The sequence below is a fragment of the Myxocyprinus asiaticus genome, chromosome 32 (assembly GCF_019703515.2).
Source record: "Myxocyprinus asiaticus isolate MX2 ecotype Aquarium Trade chromosome 32, UBuf_Myxa_2, whole genome shotgun sequence".
NCBI lineage: Eukaryota > Metazoa > Chordata > Actinopteri > Cypriniformes > Catostomidae > Myxocyprinus > Myxocyprinus asiaticus.
This window is the reverse complement of record NC_059375.1, coordinates 10,670,534-10,687,135: the sequence shown is the minus strand read 5'-3', so window position 1 is coordinate 10,687,135 and position 16,602 is coordinate 10,670,534. Positions and strand designations below refer to the sequence as shown.

The 16,602-nt window shown below is 41.2% G+C and overlaps 1 protein-coding gene across 2 annotated transcripts in view; it reads left to right on the top strand.

The window, feature by feature from the left end:
* Positions 1-16,602, top strand: part of LOC127422882 (cGMP-dependent protein kinase 1-like) — a 381,301-nt gene that overhangs the window by 276,045 nt on the left and 88,654 nt on the right. For both annotated transcript variants that reach the window (XM_051666688.1, XM_051666686.1), the window contains exons 6-7: positions 748-825; positions 3,482-3,576. In XM_051666688.1, coding sequence (XP_051522648.1) covers positions 748-825; positions 3,482-3,576 — 173 coding nt within the window. The remainder of the gene's footprint in view (positions 1-747; positions 826-3,481; positions 3,577-16,602) is intronic.

Here is a 16,602-nt window from a genome sequence, read left to right as displayed (position 1 = left end):
GAACAAGAAAATATTGTCTTCTGCCTGAAAACCAGACTGGTCATCAATTTTAACTCATAAGCACAACACAGGGCTGCTCCAACACTGCATTTTCTAGCTTAAAGTATTTTATACATAAATAATAATGTTCTAATATACCTAAATATTATATTTTCTTTCACACTAGCAAAAGCATATCTATTTCAATTTATATGCTTATAATATAAAACTATAATCACTTCATATAGTTACATACTAAATGATTAAATAAAAATATACCATAGGTCCCTTTTTCAGTGCAAGTTTATGGGATCGTTTTGCCTGTTTTATTATCCACCAGGCAAAAAAGGTGTTTGATAGTTTAGAAAAGTAATGGCATACCTCTCTCCTCAAAAAGCTGCACAATTTGAGATATTATTCATGTCCATAGCACAAACTGTAAGTTTGTCATTTTCTCAGAGTTCTGTAGGTTTAGGTTTACATTTGCATTGGGGAGACATAGACTATTGTGGTTCGCCGGTAGCATGGATTACTGCTAAGAGGACTTTTGTTGACTTTTTCAGGGGTGTCCATCAGAGCAGTCGGAGGGCTGCAGATGGCCTGTGGGCTGGACTTTGGACACCACTGCCTAAATCGAACAATTGCATGATTGAAACACTGCATTCTTCATGCTTGGGGATGGTTATGATTGAGCAACACCATGAAAATGTGACCAGAAGAAAAAGCAACATTTTCTGTAATTGTTTCCCACTTTATCTCTTTTCACAGACACACTACAGTGATGGAGAGTACATTATCAGACAAGGTGCCAGAGGGGACACATTCTTCATCATTAGCAAAGGAAAGGTAAGATAATTTCAGCTACTGTTAAGATAATATCACAGAGGTTTTAGCACTCATGAATGCCTGCCCCCCACACAATTCTTAAAATAAATGCATCTAAGGAAGAGTTAGGTGATATAGTGAATATTCACAATATATGCAATGAGTTTGCTGTTGAAAGACCAGGGGTTCTCTAAGCAATAGTTTACCCAAAAATGAAAATTATCTCATCATTTACTTACCCTCATGCACACAAACACATAAAGGCGTCAAGTTCTAGGAAGTGTAATTGAGCTTGAAATTATGATCATGCATATTGACTGCAATGACATGTTTTTTTTTTTTTTTTTTTTTTTTTTTTTTGTAAGATGTCCTGTTTAATAAGGCATTAAGAACTTTAATAAGAACTTTGGTAAGAACTTTAAATTTAATATGAATTTTAACTTAAAAAAAGAACAATGTACTGTTAACCCTCATGCACTGTTCGGTAATTTTTGACCGAAATCAATTTGTTTCTTCAATAAAACTGGCTTCCTTTATCCTATATCTGATGGGTACAAGACTTGGTGACTTTTCATCCATTTGATATCTGAACACACACAAAGAAATTGGAGTTGATTCAGTCAGTCTAAGTGGTAGAAAAAAAAAAGTTACACTTGTACTGTTCCTGATCAAAAGTGACCACCATAGGAAATGAATGAGAAACACTAAAAATCACATTAGCCACAATGCAGAACACACACACACACCAAAATAAATTGGTGAGACTATAACAAATCTACAATGCTGAACACACACACACACACACACACACACACACACACACACACACACACACACATTAATCTTGTTTTATTTTTTTTTATTTCAAGGTTATTACTTATACTACTCATTTCAGGTATACAAAAACTGACAAAAATAACCTCAAACAAATTAAACAAAATGCTAAACTTTGACAAAAGTAGTCTTTGATAATATTTAAATATATATCTAAATGCAGAACTTGTGACAAAATCAAGAAATCATCTTCTCTTCAACCAGGGATGAATAAGTAGCTCTCTGAAGCCATGTAGCGTTTTTACTTGTAATTTCATCTGGTTTTTATTTTTTTTTTATTTTTAAATGAACAGCACAATTTGATTCTTGAGACTTTAAGCTTTCAAACAGTATATAATTTATAAGGATTGGTTCAGTATTTGAGAAAATATTCACAAGAAAATAAAAAATAAAAAGTCAATTTTCATGTTCAAGTTCATATAGGTAAATAAATGAGTAAATACAATAAAAAAGCCTTTTCATAACAATTAAAATAATTACACATTGATTTTTTCTGGTCACTTTTGACCGGAAACAACTGGAACGTGATTTAATGATGAAAAGTGCATAAGGGTTAGAAAAAGAACAATGAATCAATAAAGGCAAATAATTTTTTATTATTGATTTTGTATATGCTGAATTATATGCATATAGGAACAAATGCTGTCAAATGTGGCCAATCAGTATAAAGAATGAGCTTGCATTGTTCTGCAAAGCAGCTCAATCTGTGGTTAAATATTGGTCAGGGACAGTCTGAGATAGTCTTCAACTTGATTGTGGTATTTATTCTTCTGTGCCATAAACTTTGAAAACCTTGCTCTGCACAAATATGTGGAAGGCTAGAGGCAAAAGGCAGAAGCAATTTTTTTAGCTGCATATACATATATACAAACTTGTGCAGATGTGTTGTAAATCCAAATAAAAGGTAACTCATTATATTAAAGGTAATATTTTTGAAGTATTCTTTTTTCTTTTTATTTAAAGATGTAGATGGTCTTTCACTACCAACACTACTCTTTTTACAAGTGAAAAATGCATCTATGTTGTAGATAGACAGACTGCTATCACTGGTGCCTGTGGAGGAAAACTGCTGCTCGAGATTAAATAGCCAGCTGACGGAATCCATGGCAACCAAACAAAAAACATGTGTTATTTTATTTTTCAAATTACAGCAATCACGGACATCTGGATCTTCATGATAATTTTGTTAATATTAATTAATTATTCCAAAATAAATTTAATGATATGTTGCCTTAGTATTTATTGTCATAAAAAGATTCCATTCACGCATCCACCTCCAGACGTCGTGCATCCACCAGCACTGAAGTGGGTAAATTCTCTGAAATGAGTCCGCATCTGTTGTCACGTAGCTCTGACAGTGACGGTATTTAACTTTTTTGCAATTTGCTCTTCTCTACAGTTCACTTTAATCAAGCTAACAAACTATGGATAACTTTCCTGAGGTAAAGGTATAGAGTTAAGTGAAGGTTATTGATGTCATTTTGATGGAGCGCATCACATTTGTGTGTTCATGCACCCCTTTCAGGCCCACTGATATAGACAATTCCTTCCTAAAGAACATTCATTAGATTAGTTTCACGACCATGATATATACTGAATGTTGTCATAAGTATGAAAAATCAAGATTTACTACATTAGCTATATCGGCCAGCCCTAATCTCAAGGTACCTTTTTTCCAAATGCACACTTTGCTTCTATTAACAACGACAATTGTCGTTAGAGTATCATTAATGTGATAACTGCCGAACTATTGCAAATGTGGACACTAAATAATTGTCATTGCTAATGTAGGATTAGGTCAAAAGGTATTTAGCATTTAATGATAAATAATCTGTAATTGCAGGTGAACGTTACTCGGGAGGATCCACCCAATGGGACCCTGGTCTATCTGCGAGCGTTGGGTAAAGGAGATTGGTTTGGAGAAAAAGCCCTTCAAGGGTAAGAAAGACAACTCCCTTGCACACTTCTTACACAGAGCAACCACAGCTAGCCCCTGTCTGTCTTTCTGAAGTGACTGTTGACATCAATTATATGTTCGATGGATTGTCTGCTGCAGGGACATGTCTAATGGGTTGTTAATTGGGAAAAATTAAATGCGCCTCCTAGCAAAGCATCTGTTTTGAAATGTGTTCAACTTGAAGCAGGACTGCTTTCTCTGAATGGAAGGAGAAAGCATTTAAAGTCAACGTTCAAAATTGTCCATATTTCAAAATCCCAAATGGATCCTGTTTACTCTCTTACGCATTCTTGGTCTCATTGTGCACAATTCATCAGTACACATTATTTAAAAGAAAAGCTTTTTTTCTTTGTAATCTTTCATTAAAATCTAATATCTTCACCTCTGAAACAAATTTCCTTTTCGGCTGATGTCACCAAGGTGTCTAATTTTTAAGCACTTCCTCTCCAACCATCTGGCTCCTTTATGGTATGTATTATTTATGGATAAAATCACGTCCCACCCATTTTTTATTGTTTAATATCCTGTTTCACTCTACCCCCTTTCACACATGCAGCCTTTTCTGGAAAATGTACTGCAATTTTCAGGTTAGAGGTCAAGTGTGAACACAACCCTTTTGAAAATACTGGTAAATCTGGCAATTTCCCTACATGAGAAGTTGTATCATTACCTATAAATTTCCATTTTGATGGTATATGTGAACAGAGCCATAAGATTACCGGTTTCAGTTCGACAAGGTCAGGATGCGCTGATGTAAGAAAGTTCTGACAAAGATGACGTAAGTACTCCGTGCTGTTAAACCGGTGAATTGGAAATATGGAAATATGTCAACAAATAGGTCATCCGAGGGGATGAAGAAATTTGCAGACAGCTTAAAGGAACAGTAAGCAATTCTGTTACATGCAGACCTCTTTGTAGCGATATACTGTACGTGCACAACTGTGCATTTCAGCAGCAGATAGCATCTTCGCCTACTGATGTTAGTGACAGAATTTTGCGATTAATTAATAGAATTTATCACAATAAATAACTGATCAATATTTGCTGAGAAACCCTCCAAATACATCTATGATATATATATTATCAGCACTGGCTTCAGACTTGAGTCCTGAGATGGGCATGGCGCCGTGGGACACATCGCGCGACCATCACGCCGATCTGTCGCCGCCTCTTCAGTCCTTGGATCGACCTTGCATTTCTATGGGCAGGGGATCCCCTAGAGCAGGTCTCCAGGTGCGTCATGGTTATAACAGACTCCTCCAAGACGGGCTGGGGCGCCGTATGCAACGGGCACACAGCCGCCGGCTCCATCAACTGCCTAGAGTTGTTGGCAGTACTGCTCGCCCTGCGGAGGTTCCAACCATTGATCCAGGGCAAGCACGTGTTGGTCCGGACAGACAACAAAGTGATGGAAGCATACATGAACCGTCAAGGCGGTCTACGCTCCCGTTGCATGTCACAACTCGCCCGCCTTCTCCTCCTCTGGAGTCAGCAGTGCCTCAAGTCGCTACGAGCCACTCACATCCTGGGCAACCACAACACCGCAGCAGATGCACTGTCATGTCAGGTTACCCTCAGGGGAGAGTGGAGACTCCACCCTCAGGTGGTCCTGCTGATTTAGAGTTGATTCGGTCGAGCACAGGTAGACCTGTTTGCTTCCCGGGAATCCTCCCACTGCCCACTTTGGTACGCCTTGACCGAGGCACCCCTCGGTATAGATGCGCTGGCAAACAGCTGGCCCCCTGGACTATGCAAATATGCGTTTCCCCCAGTGAGCCAACTTGCACGGACACTGTGCAAGTTCAGGGAGGATGAGGAGCAGATCGTCCTAGTAACACCCTACTGGCCCACCCAGACATGGTTCTTGGATCTCACGCTCCTTGTGACAGCCCCCCCTGGCGAATTCCACCATCTGGCACCCATGATCAGACCTCTGGAATCTCCACATCTGGCCCTTGGACGGGATGCGGAAGATCTAAGTCACCTACCACCCACGGTGGTAGACACGATCACTCAGGCTAGGGCTCCCTCAACGAGGTGCCTGTATACCTTGAAGTGGCATCTGTTCGCTAAGTGGTGTTCTTCTCAACGCGAAGACCCCCAGAGATGCGCAGTCGGATTGGTGCTTTCCTTCCTGCAGGAGAGGCTGGAGGGGTGGCTGTCCCCCTCCACCTTGAAGGTGTATGTAGCCACTATTTCTGTTCATCACAATGCAGTAAATGGTAAGTACTTGGGGAAGCACAACTTGATAATCAGGTTCCTGAGAGGTGCTAGGAGGTTGAATCCCTCATCCCCTCGTGGGACCTCTCTGTAGTCCTTCGGGGTCAACGGGGAGCTCCCTTTGAGCCCTTGGAGTCAGCTGAGCTAAAGGCACTCTCTTTGATGACTGACCTCCTGACTGCGCTCACCTCCATCAAGAGGGTAGGGGACCTGCAGGCGTTCTCTGTCAGCGAATCGTGCCTGGAGTTCGGTCCGGGTTACTCTCACGTGATCCTGAGACCCTGACCGGGCTATGTGCCCAAGGTTCCCACGACCCCTTTTAGGGATCAGGTGGTGAACCTGCAAGCACTGCCCCAGGAGGAAGCAGACCTAGCCTTGGCATTGCTGTGTCCGGTGCACACTTAACACATCTATTTGGATCGCATGCAGAGCTTTAGAAGCTCCGAGCAGCTCTTTGTCTGCTTTGGTGGTCAGCAGAACAGAGGATCGCCCACTGGGTCATTGATGCCATCGCCATGGCATATCAGGCTCAGGACAAACCACCCCCTGCGGGGTTACGAGCCCACTCTACCAGGAGTGTGGCGGCCTCCTGGGCCCTGGCCAGTGGCGCCTCTTTGCCAGACATCTGCAGAGCAGTGGGCTGGGCAGCACCCAACACCTTTGCGAGGTTCTACAATCTCCGGGTTGAGTCGGTCTTGTCCCGTGTATTGGCAGGCAGAGCAGGTAATTCCGGACAGCTGGCCGGGTGTACCGCTTGCACATAGTGCCTTCCCCCTCCCTTGAGGTGAAGACATGCGCTCTTGACTCCCAGTCATGTTCACAGACTGTGATCCCTGGATGACTTTCTTCCTTAGCCCTCTGTCAGTTGAGTTTGTGGAGAAACTCGCTGCCGGCCCAGTACATGTGCTAATGAGATCCTGTACTGAGGTAAGTGCTCCACATGTGCTGGGTCCCCAAAGGTGACCCCATGTGATATCTTCAGAAAAATCTTTCCCTGTCAGTAAAGTGCGTCTTCCTTGGGCAGAGGTCCCTCTGCCCCCAGTCGCCATGCTTTTTAGAAACTCCTCTCCCTTCGGCTAGGACCTACCATGGGACCTCTCCATATGACATACTTCCGACAAGACTCGGTAAGGCCATGTGACGTATTCCACTCAACCCCCCCCCTTTTTTGTGCAGGGTGTGGTCTCCGCGGTGTCTTCCCCTTGGGAGTGACACCCCCGATGTAGACACTTATGGCTCCCAGTTGGTTAACAAATTCCACTCTTTTTGGGGAGAAAAGAGAGGAAAACAGACCTCGGCTGGGCTAGCCTGTCCCTATTGTTGAGCAGTCGACTTGTTCCTGAAGGACCGTTCAACGCTTATAAGAGCATTGGGGGAGGTTACGTGATGGCCTGGTGCGCTGGCTACGAGGCACACAGCGGTCTTCCCGTCTCATACTGCCAGTTCATGTAACACAGTTCAGCTAGTTGTGGCATTTTGTATAGGGACCCCTAGTGTCACTACATCGACACAACGTCGAGTGAGTGACAGATAGGGAACGTCATGGTTACTTTCGTAACCTCCGTTCCCGGATGGAGGGAACCAGATGTTGTGTCCCTCTTGCCACAACGTTGAACTACCCGCTGAAATGGCCGGGACCTTGTCTCGGCTCCTCAGCACAAAACCTGAATGAGTGGTTGCATACCAGCTTCTTTTATACCCGTATGTCCGGGGGAGTGGCATGCAAATTCCACTCACCAATTCCCATTGGCCTTTTTTCAAAAAAGCAGAGGTGTTTGGGGCTCCCAAGAGTGATCCCTAGTGTCACTACATTGAAGCAACATCTCGTTCCCTCCATCAGGGAACGGAGGTTACGAAAGTAATGATGACATTTTCTTGTAGTTAATTGTGATTAATTGCAGTATCTCATGAGTTGACAAAATATGCTTCATTCAGGTGTATTTATTGTTTTTCAGTCATTTTCACACAACCTACCCTACATATATATATATATATATATATATATATATATATATATATATATAGAGAGAGAGAGAGAGAGAGAGAGAGAGAGAGAGAGAGAGAGAGAGAGAGATAAACACTGGTGGCCAAAATTTGGAATAATATGCAGATTTAGCTTTTTTGTAAGGAAATTGGTATTTTAATTCACCAGAGTGGCATTCAGCAGCCATCACTCCAACACCTTATCCTTGAGTAATCATGCTGAATTGCTAATTTGGTACTAGAAAATCACTTGCCATTATATCAAACACAGTTGAAAGCTATTTGGTTAATTAAATGAAGCTTAACATTGTGTTTGTTTTTGAGTTGCCACTGTATGCAATAGACTGACATGTCTTAAGGTTAATATTAGGTAAAAAATGGCAAAAACGAAACAGCTTTCTCTAGAAACTCATCAGTCAATCATTGTTTTGAGGAATGAAGGCTATACAATACTTGAAATTGCAAAAAAAAAAAAAAAAATATTTCATATAAATGTGTACACTACAGTCTTCAAAGACAAAGGACAACTAGCTCTAACAAGGACAGAAAGAGATGTGGAAGGCCAGATGTACAACTAAACAAGTACATCAGAGTCTCTAGTTTGAGAAATAGATGCCACAGACAGCCACATATATGGCAAGTGCTACAGGAAGCGTGGGGTGAAATGTCACCTGAGTATCTGGACAAACTGACAGCTAGAATACCAAGGATCTACAAAGCTGTCATTGCTGCACGTTTTGATGAGAACTCTTTGAAGTAGTTTAAGAAAATCAAATTGTAATAGTAATTTTTCATGTTATTATTGTCCTGACTATACATTGTGATCAGTTGAATGACACTTTGGTGAATAAAAGTACCAATTTCTTTCCATAAGAGCTAAATATGTACATTATTCAAAATAACTCTTTGGCCGCCAGTATATACGTCTGCACTGTCATTTACAATTGACAACTCTGTGTAAAATACATCAACAACTCCTTTTATACACCTTTCACCCCGTTCAGTGGGATTAAATGTGCTAATGACTTACCTGCAGGGTTCCAGCATCTTCTGCTGTTCTGCAGTGGCTAGTGCACTATCAAACGCACTATTATGCAGAGACAATGTGACAGAACCTTGGAGGGTTTCCGTTAGCTAAAAATGTCCGACAAATTCAAAAAAAATGTCGCTGCACTGCCATGGAGGACTTTCCCGACAGTTTGCGAATTTCAAAAGCAGCCTGCATTATTCCCATCTTGCATGCCAGTTTAAAACTCTTCCTTTGGAGCATCGGTTGATTAACAGGTGAGTAGATCCCGAAATTCATGCACAAACTCAACTGGAGAGTTAAATCATGATAACATGTATACAAACAACATAGAAGAATGGCTCACAGCTGTTTGGGGTGATTCGATCAGAAGTGGACAAGTGAGACACATCACACATCGTATTTTTTTGACCACTTGTGTTTGGATTTCACGGGAGAGACTCTGGTATAATGACACATTAATCATAAGGCCTATGTCAGCGTATTATTGCATGATATAGCACAAAAAGTAAAAAAGAAAAAGAAAGTGCTTAAAACGCGCACTGTTTCTCTTAATTATACTTGCATTTAATCCAAGCACAAACATGATATTATGAGCAGAATTCGAAGTAATTTAGTGTAATAGCTGAATTAACAGAGCTTTAAATGTGCATGCTTAGAGATGAGATGAGCGAATTTTTTCCAATTTATCCAGCAAACTTTATCATTCATGGACACGTTGGCCAGCACTAAAACTCTGGTGCGCAGTGTATGGCAGGTGTTCAAATATCCACTGCAGAGCATTATCTAACTATGTTTTTTTGTATGCTTACTTCATTCTAAATATTCCCCTGCTACATTAATAAAATGCTTGGCAAAGGTCTCAGCATAAAGTCTCCCACCATCTGCTTTCACAATGGTCAATGCATGGTTTATTAAAAGGGTTATATGGAAGTGCGTTAACGGCGTTAAAAAAATAGTGGCTATTAAAGGAATATTGCGTTAAGTATGATGTTAGTTAGTTAGTTATTAATGCATTAACTTCGACAGCTCTAATATGTGTATATATATATATATATATATATAGAGAGAGAGAAGAGAGAGAGAGAGAGAGAGAGAGAGAGAGAGAGAGAGAGAGAGTCAGCGCATGTCTGTCAGCAAGATGTTTCTTTGAAGTCATTTTCATTGTTTCTCACTCCATGATCACTCGGATTACTGCTACAACATTAGAGCTGGGAAATACAGTTAAACCAAAAGTGTCAGCATTAAGGCTTATCACAGCTGAGAGACACAACAGATGGAAAAATCTAAAATATACTCAAGGTGCTTAAGTAATACTGGAGTTGCCGCGTTGTGAGATCTAATCAACATGGCGTATGAGAGAACAGTTTCTGTAATGAATGCGCACAAGCTACCGTGAAATACTCAAGGAGGACCCCCAACTCAGAGGTCTATTTTACACAGATAAAATAGGATGTATTTGACAATTTTTTTGTGTTATGAGCAAATTGAGTTGACGTGCAATGAGTCAGCGCTGACAGTCAGGATCAGAGAGTGGTTTCTTTGAAGTCATCGGCATTGTCTCTCACTCCATAATCGCTCAGATTACTATTACACTACAGCTTCAGCATTAAAACTCATCACAGCTGAGAGACACGAGACTGAGAAATCACACAAAATCAAGGTGCTTACCTTTTACCGGAGTTTCTACATTGGAGAAGATGTAAACATTGAACATGGTGGCGGAGAGAACAATTTCTATAGTGAATGAATCTTGCGCACCAGCTTCTGCGATATAGGGAGGAGTACTGCCGCTCAGATGGCTATTTTTCCCCAGAGAAAATATTATGTATTTAACCAAAATTACATTATCTTCAGCAAGCTGACTAACACACTACAGCATTTCTACCTGAGAGTCGTGACAGATGCAGGTAATTGCAAATGCTCAATCTCTCTCTCTCTCTCTCTCTCTCTCTCTCTAACACATATATACACACACACACACAAACACACACACTCTTGTTTCTCCATTAACTTGTTAGAAACAGCCCAAGCTGCCATTACTAGTTATTAAGTGACATTTTCAAATTAGTAACGGAGACTTGTGCATAATACAGTTTAGATGGCAATGCATTAGTTAAAATTTATATTTATTCATTTGGCAGACGCTTTTATACAAAATGACTTACAAAAGAGGAAAACATAAGCGAATCATCTTAAGGAGACAGTGGTACGAAAAGTGCCATATTACAAAGTTTCACTAGCATCAGAATAGTAGTATTCAAAACAGATTAAAGACTTTTTTTTTTTTTTTTAGTGACTGATTAAGTGCTCATTGAAAAGATGTGTTTTTAGCAGTTTTTGAAGACAGAAAGTGAATCAGCTTCACAGATGGAGTTGGGAATGTCATTCCACCAACGTGGTACAATGAAGCCAAAAGTCCGGGAAAGTTTTTTGGTGCCTCTTTGTGTTGGTACAACAAGGCGACGTTCCTTTGCTGACCGCGGGCTTCTAGTGGGCGCGTAGCTCTGCAGAAATGATTTTAGGTATGCTGGAGCAGACCCAGTGACTGTTCTGTATGCCAGCATCAGAGCCTTGAATTTGATAGGTGCATCAACTGGCAGTCAGTGAAGAGAGACAAGGAGTGGTGTAACATGTGCTCTCTTTGGTTCATTAAAGACCAGACGAGCTGTTGCATTCTGGATCATTTGCAGGGTCTAATTGCACATGCAGGGAGGCCTGCAATGAGAGCATTACAGTAGTCCAGTCTAGTTATGACAAGTGACTGAACAAGAAGTCGTGTGGCATGTTCAGAGAGGAGGGGTCTTATCTCCCTGATATTGTAGAGTGTAAATCTACATGATCTTGCAGTCTTCGAGATGTGGTCTGTGAAATTTAGTTTGTTATTGATGGTTACCCCTAGATTTCTGACCGTTTTGGACGGCGTTACTGTAGTTGAACCCAGCTGCACGGTTATGTTGTGTTCAACAGCAGGGTTGGCTGGAAAGACAAGGAGTTTGGTCTTGGCTGGGTTAAGTTGCAGGTGGTGTTCCTTCATCCAGGCTGAGTTGTCTGCCAAACAGGCAGAGATTCAAGCAGTCACTGTGGTGTCATTGGGCTGGAAAGACAAGTAGAGCTGTGTGTCATCGGCGTAACAGTGGTAAGAGAAACCATGTGCCTGAATGATGGGTCCCAGTGATGTTGTGTATATAGAGAAGAGAAGTGGCCCAAGCACTGAACCCTGAGGTACCCTGGTAAGTAGCTGATGTAGCTTGGACACCTCACCTCTCCAGGCTACCTTGAAGGACCTACCTGAGAGATAGGAATTAAACCAGTCAAGCACAGTTCCTGTGATGCCCAGCGAAGAGAGAGTGGAGAGTAAGATCTGATGGTTGACTGTATCAAAGGCTGCAGAAAGGTCCAGCAGTATCAGGATGGATTATCTGGATTCAGCTTTCACCTGTCTCAGCAACTCAGTGACAAATAGCAGGGCAGTCTCAGTGGAGTGTCCACTTTTGAAGCCTAACTGATTATCATCCAGCAGCTTGTTCTGTGAGAGATAGGCAGAGATTTGATTGAAAACTGCCCTTTCAAGTGTTTTTGCAATGAATGGGATGAGAGAGACTGGTCTGTAGTGTTCTACTTGTGTGGGGTTAAGTGAAGGTTTTTTCAGCAGCGGGGTTACTCGAGCCTGCTTAAAAGTAGTGGGAAAAGTGCCTGTAAGTAGAGATGTGTTAATTATGTGTGTGAGTGCAGGTAGGATGGACAGAGAGGTGGCCTGGAGGAAGTGAGAAGGAATGGGGTCAAGGGGACAGGTGGTGGGGTGGTTGGAGAGGAGGAGTTTAGAGATCTCATTGTCAGTCAGAGGAGAGGAAGAGTTGCATACAGGAGACGGATGTTTGAGAATGTATTGCTGATGGTTGTAACCTTATTAGTAAAAAAATATGCCGAAGACATCTGCTGTCAGTGATGTGGAGGGGGAGGACAGAGAAGTGTGTTGAATGTTCTAAACAAGCTGCGAGTGTCTGTGGTGCTGTTGATCTTGTTCTGGTAATAGGAAGTTTTTGCAGATTTAACGTTATCTGAAAAAGTTGCAAGCAGAGACTGATACTTACCCAGATCTGCTGGATCTTTAGATTTCCGCCATCTCCTCTCAGCTGCCCTGAGGTCAGTCCAATATTCACAAAGGATGTCAGAGAGCCAGGTGCTGGGTGGTGTAATATGTGCTGGCCTAGAGGAGAGAGGACATATGCTGTCTAGACAGGTTGTTAAAGTAGAGCTTAGTGTGTCTGTGGCAGTGTTTACATCCAGGGTGGAAAATAAATTTTGTGTGGGAAGATAGGTAGAGACCGCAATGGAAAAGTGTGAGGGTGAAAGAGAACGGAGGTTACGGCGAAAGGAAACCAAAGGTGGGGTCTGTTTTAATGTGGATGGGAGAGTCAAAATGATGAAATGATTATAAAATATTTAAAAATATTATATATGATATATAAAAATATTTAATAGGAGAGAGAGAGAGAGAGAGAGATGTATTAATCACCTTTAGATTTTCTTTCCACATGTGAACAGATTATATCGTGTTTTCTGTAAACATGCCTTATAAGATTCCACAACAAACCTTTGGTCGTGGCAGTCACATCACTCGCTAGCGATGTGCCTGAAGGCGAAAACCTTTTTTCAGAAAGGCACGAATAATGACTTCAAAATGAATAAGGGATTCATCCGAATAATATTAAAAATATTTTTATGACTGATTATCCAAAAAGCACAAAGATAAAGTGACATTATAAATAAACATATCCAAAATTACAACAAATTTATGAATCTGTGCAGCCAGTATTTCTAAAGTGTAAACCTTATGAATGCATGTTGTGATTTCAGAACAGATGGGCACGGTCTCGACTCCATTTGTGGTCTCTGTTAATTGTGTGCATCTGGAATTTGTCAAGTGTAACATTAACTAAGATACGACATCATGTACACTTTACACTTCTTGAAATGTCTGTGTTAATGTATCACATGATTCACAGGTGATTCTCAAACCTGAGCACGATGTTAAATTCCTAACCTGAAGTGATTTAATGTCAGAGCTCATCATACTGTTTCTTAAAGTTGAACACTTTTATATCCACATCATTGGTCCACATCATTTTATTAACTGGTTAAGACTTTATTCTGAAAAAAAGATAAAATGCTCCATAAAGATTTAAATGCTCCACAGAGTATTAATCTATAGGAATATTCCTCCTTATGTAAAACAAAGAAACTGAAACAAGCTCTGTCTTTTTTTTTTCTTCTTCTTTAAACTGTGCTAAATATGAAAGTGTTCATGAACTCTGGTAAGGTGCTATATAAATGTAACATTATTATTATTATTTATTTATTTATTTAACTAAATAATAGTGTCCTATCGTAAAAATTCCTGATAGATTTATGGGACTTTCACCTGTTTGTAGGCTATTTTGATTTTATTTTCATTTCTTTTAATGTTTGAATTTGTATTTATTATTCACTGCAAAATGTGTGCTTGACATTTCACATTTTGCTTGACACCTCTTGCCTCTTGAATAATGTTATACATGCACAGACACACGAAAATTCTGTTTCATGCAGATATTAATAACTGAAATAACATATTCCACAGTTAATGTAGCCTACAAATTCATCATCTTCTGGTAAGGAAAAATAATATATATTTTTAAATAGTAACTGTATAATAATAATAATAATAATAATAATAATAATAATAACAACAACAACAATAATAAAATGTGTTATTATTATTATTATTATTATTATTATTATTATTATTATTATTATTAGGCTATAATTATGAAAAGACATATACAAGGCATATTTTATTAATAGAAACTATAAATTTAAGAGTAACACTTAAACATGGTTTTGTTTAGCTTTGACTTACTTCTGGTTTAAGCCCCACCCACACACAGTTCTATCTGAATACAGAGATAGATACAGATAATTTTGTCATATGAACAAATACAGATACAAATACAGATAATGGCTTCACTGCACACTCCATCACTTGCATTCTCCTTTGCCATCATTCATTTTCAATAGACATTTGTATTTTTTTATCACATTCTTTCTGATTGTTATGATCTGCCCCAGTCTAGGTTGGAACTAAAAGAGAAGGGTTCCTTAAAAAATAAAAGAACCCTGGAGTCCCGTCTCCTGGGGCAGATCATAACAATTGGTGCATTGTTCGGGATTCTTTTGTTTCCATGCCGTAAAGTCAGAGTTGAGATGACTGGGATCAAGGCAGTAAAAGCAAACACGCTTATTTTCAGAGCACTGAGGCTCATCCTTGCGTTGCAGAATTGTATGATGCTTACTTTTAGGGGAACGATTAAACGCAAAACTGTGTTCTCTTCTGCTGTGCATCAAAGTCAAAGTCACACATAGATGTTCTGCTGTGAGCTGAGAAACCTCTTGTGTTTAATTGTTCTCCTAAAAGTGAGTGTTGTCCAATTCTGCAACGCAAGGATGAAATGTTTTAAGAATGAGCATGTTTGTTTTTACTGCCTTGACCACAATCATTTCATCTCTGCCTATAAGGTGTGGAAGCAAAAGAATCCCGGACGAACCCCTACTTGTTATGATCTGCCCCAGGAGACGGGAATCCAGGGTTCTTTTATTTTATTAAGGAACCCTTATCTTTTGGTTACAGTTCCCTATCTGTCACTCACTCGACGTTGTGTCGATGTAGTGACACTAGGGGTCACTCTTGGGAGCCCGAGACACCTCTGGTCTTTGATAAAAGGCCAATGAAATTTGGCGAGTGGTATTTGCATGCCACTCCCCCGGACATACGGGTATAAAAGGAGCTGGTATGCAACCACTCATTCAGATTTTCTCTTCGGAGCCTAACGGTCATGCTTACTGAGCTGAATTCCCATGACTGTTCATTCACCTCTGCTGGATCTGATGGCGCATTTCAGCGGCTTCTCCCCCCTTTGCACTGGTACAATGCCCTGGGCGCTTCGGCAGAAATAAAAGAGTATATTTCTCTAAAAGAGCGGCACACACGGAATGTCTTTTTAAAGATGCTTTTCCGATTGTGTGTTATTCCTGGTTGCGCTCGTTATTTCTCGCCTTCTGACGGTCACGATCACTGTCTTTCGTGTCTGGGCACTGCTCACGTGGAGACAGCGTTCGTGGATGGTCATGTTCTTGTTGCGAGGACATGTCCATGGCAACGATGTGGTCGTGGCTCGCCTTCCTAAGAAAGCAAGTCACCCCAGAGGCTCCCCGCCTCGGTCCTTTTACCCACGGGTATAAGGCCAGCGTGGCTAGCACTGGGGGTGATTTGGGGACCCCAATGGGACCGCCTCCGCTGGGTATCCCCCCGTGGACCTCCCATTCCCCAGCACGCTTTTCTGCCCCTATTGGGCTTCCGGATGTTCGTTTCACGGCGAGCTCGACCTCTTATTCAGAGCCCACGAAAGTGATGAGCTCTCAAGCGCAGCATCGGAGAGCGGGCTCGTCCAGTCAGACGCGGAAGCCTCAGCTGGGCTCTTCCCTTCAGGGATGATTGCCCAGTCACAGGCTGATGCGGAGATGATGACATGCTTTCCCGGGCAGCCATGAGCGTCGGCTAGAGTGGAACCCTCTGCTCTTCCCTGAACCCTCTCGACTCGATGATTGGTTCCTGGGCTCGCGCCGCCGCTCAAAGCCACACCCCACCCCCGTTCCTTTCTTCCCGGAAGTGCATGAAGAGCTGACAAGGTCATGGGAGGCACTTTTTACTGCCCGGTCCCGATCTTTTCAGCTTCCC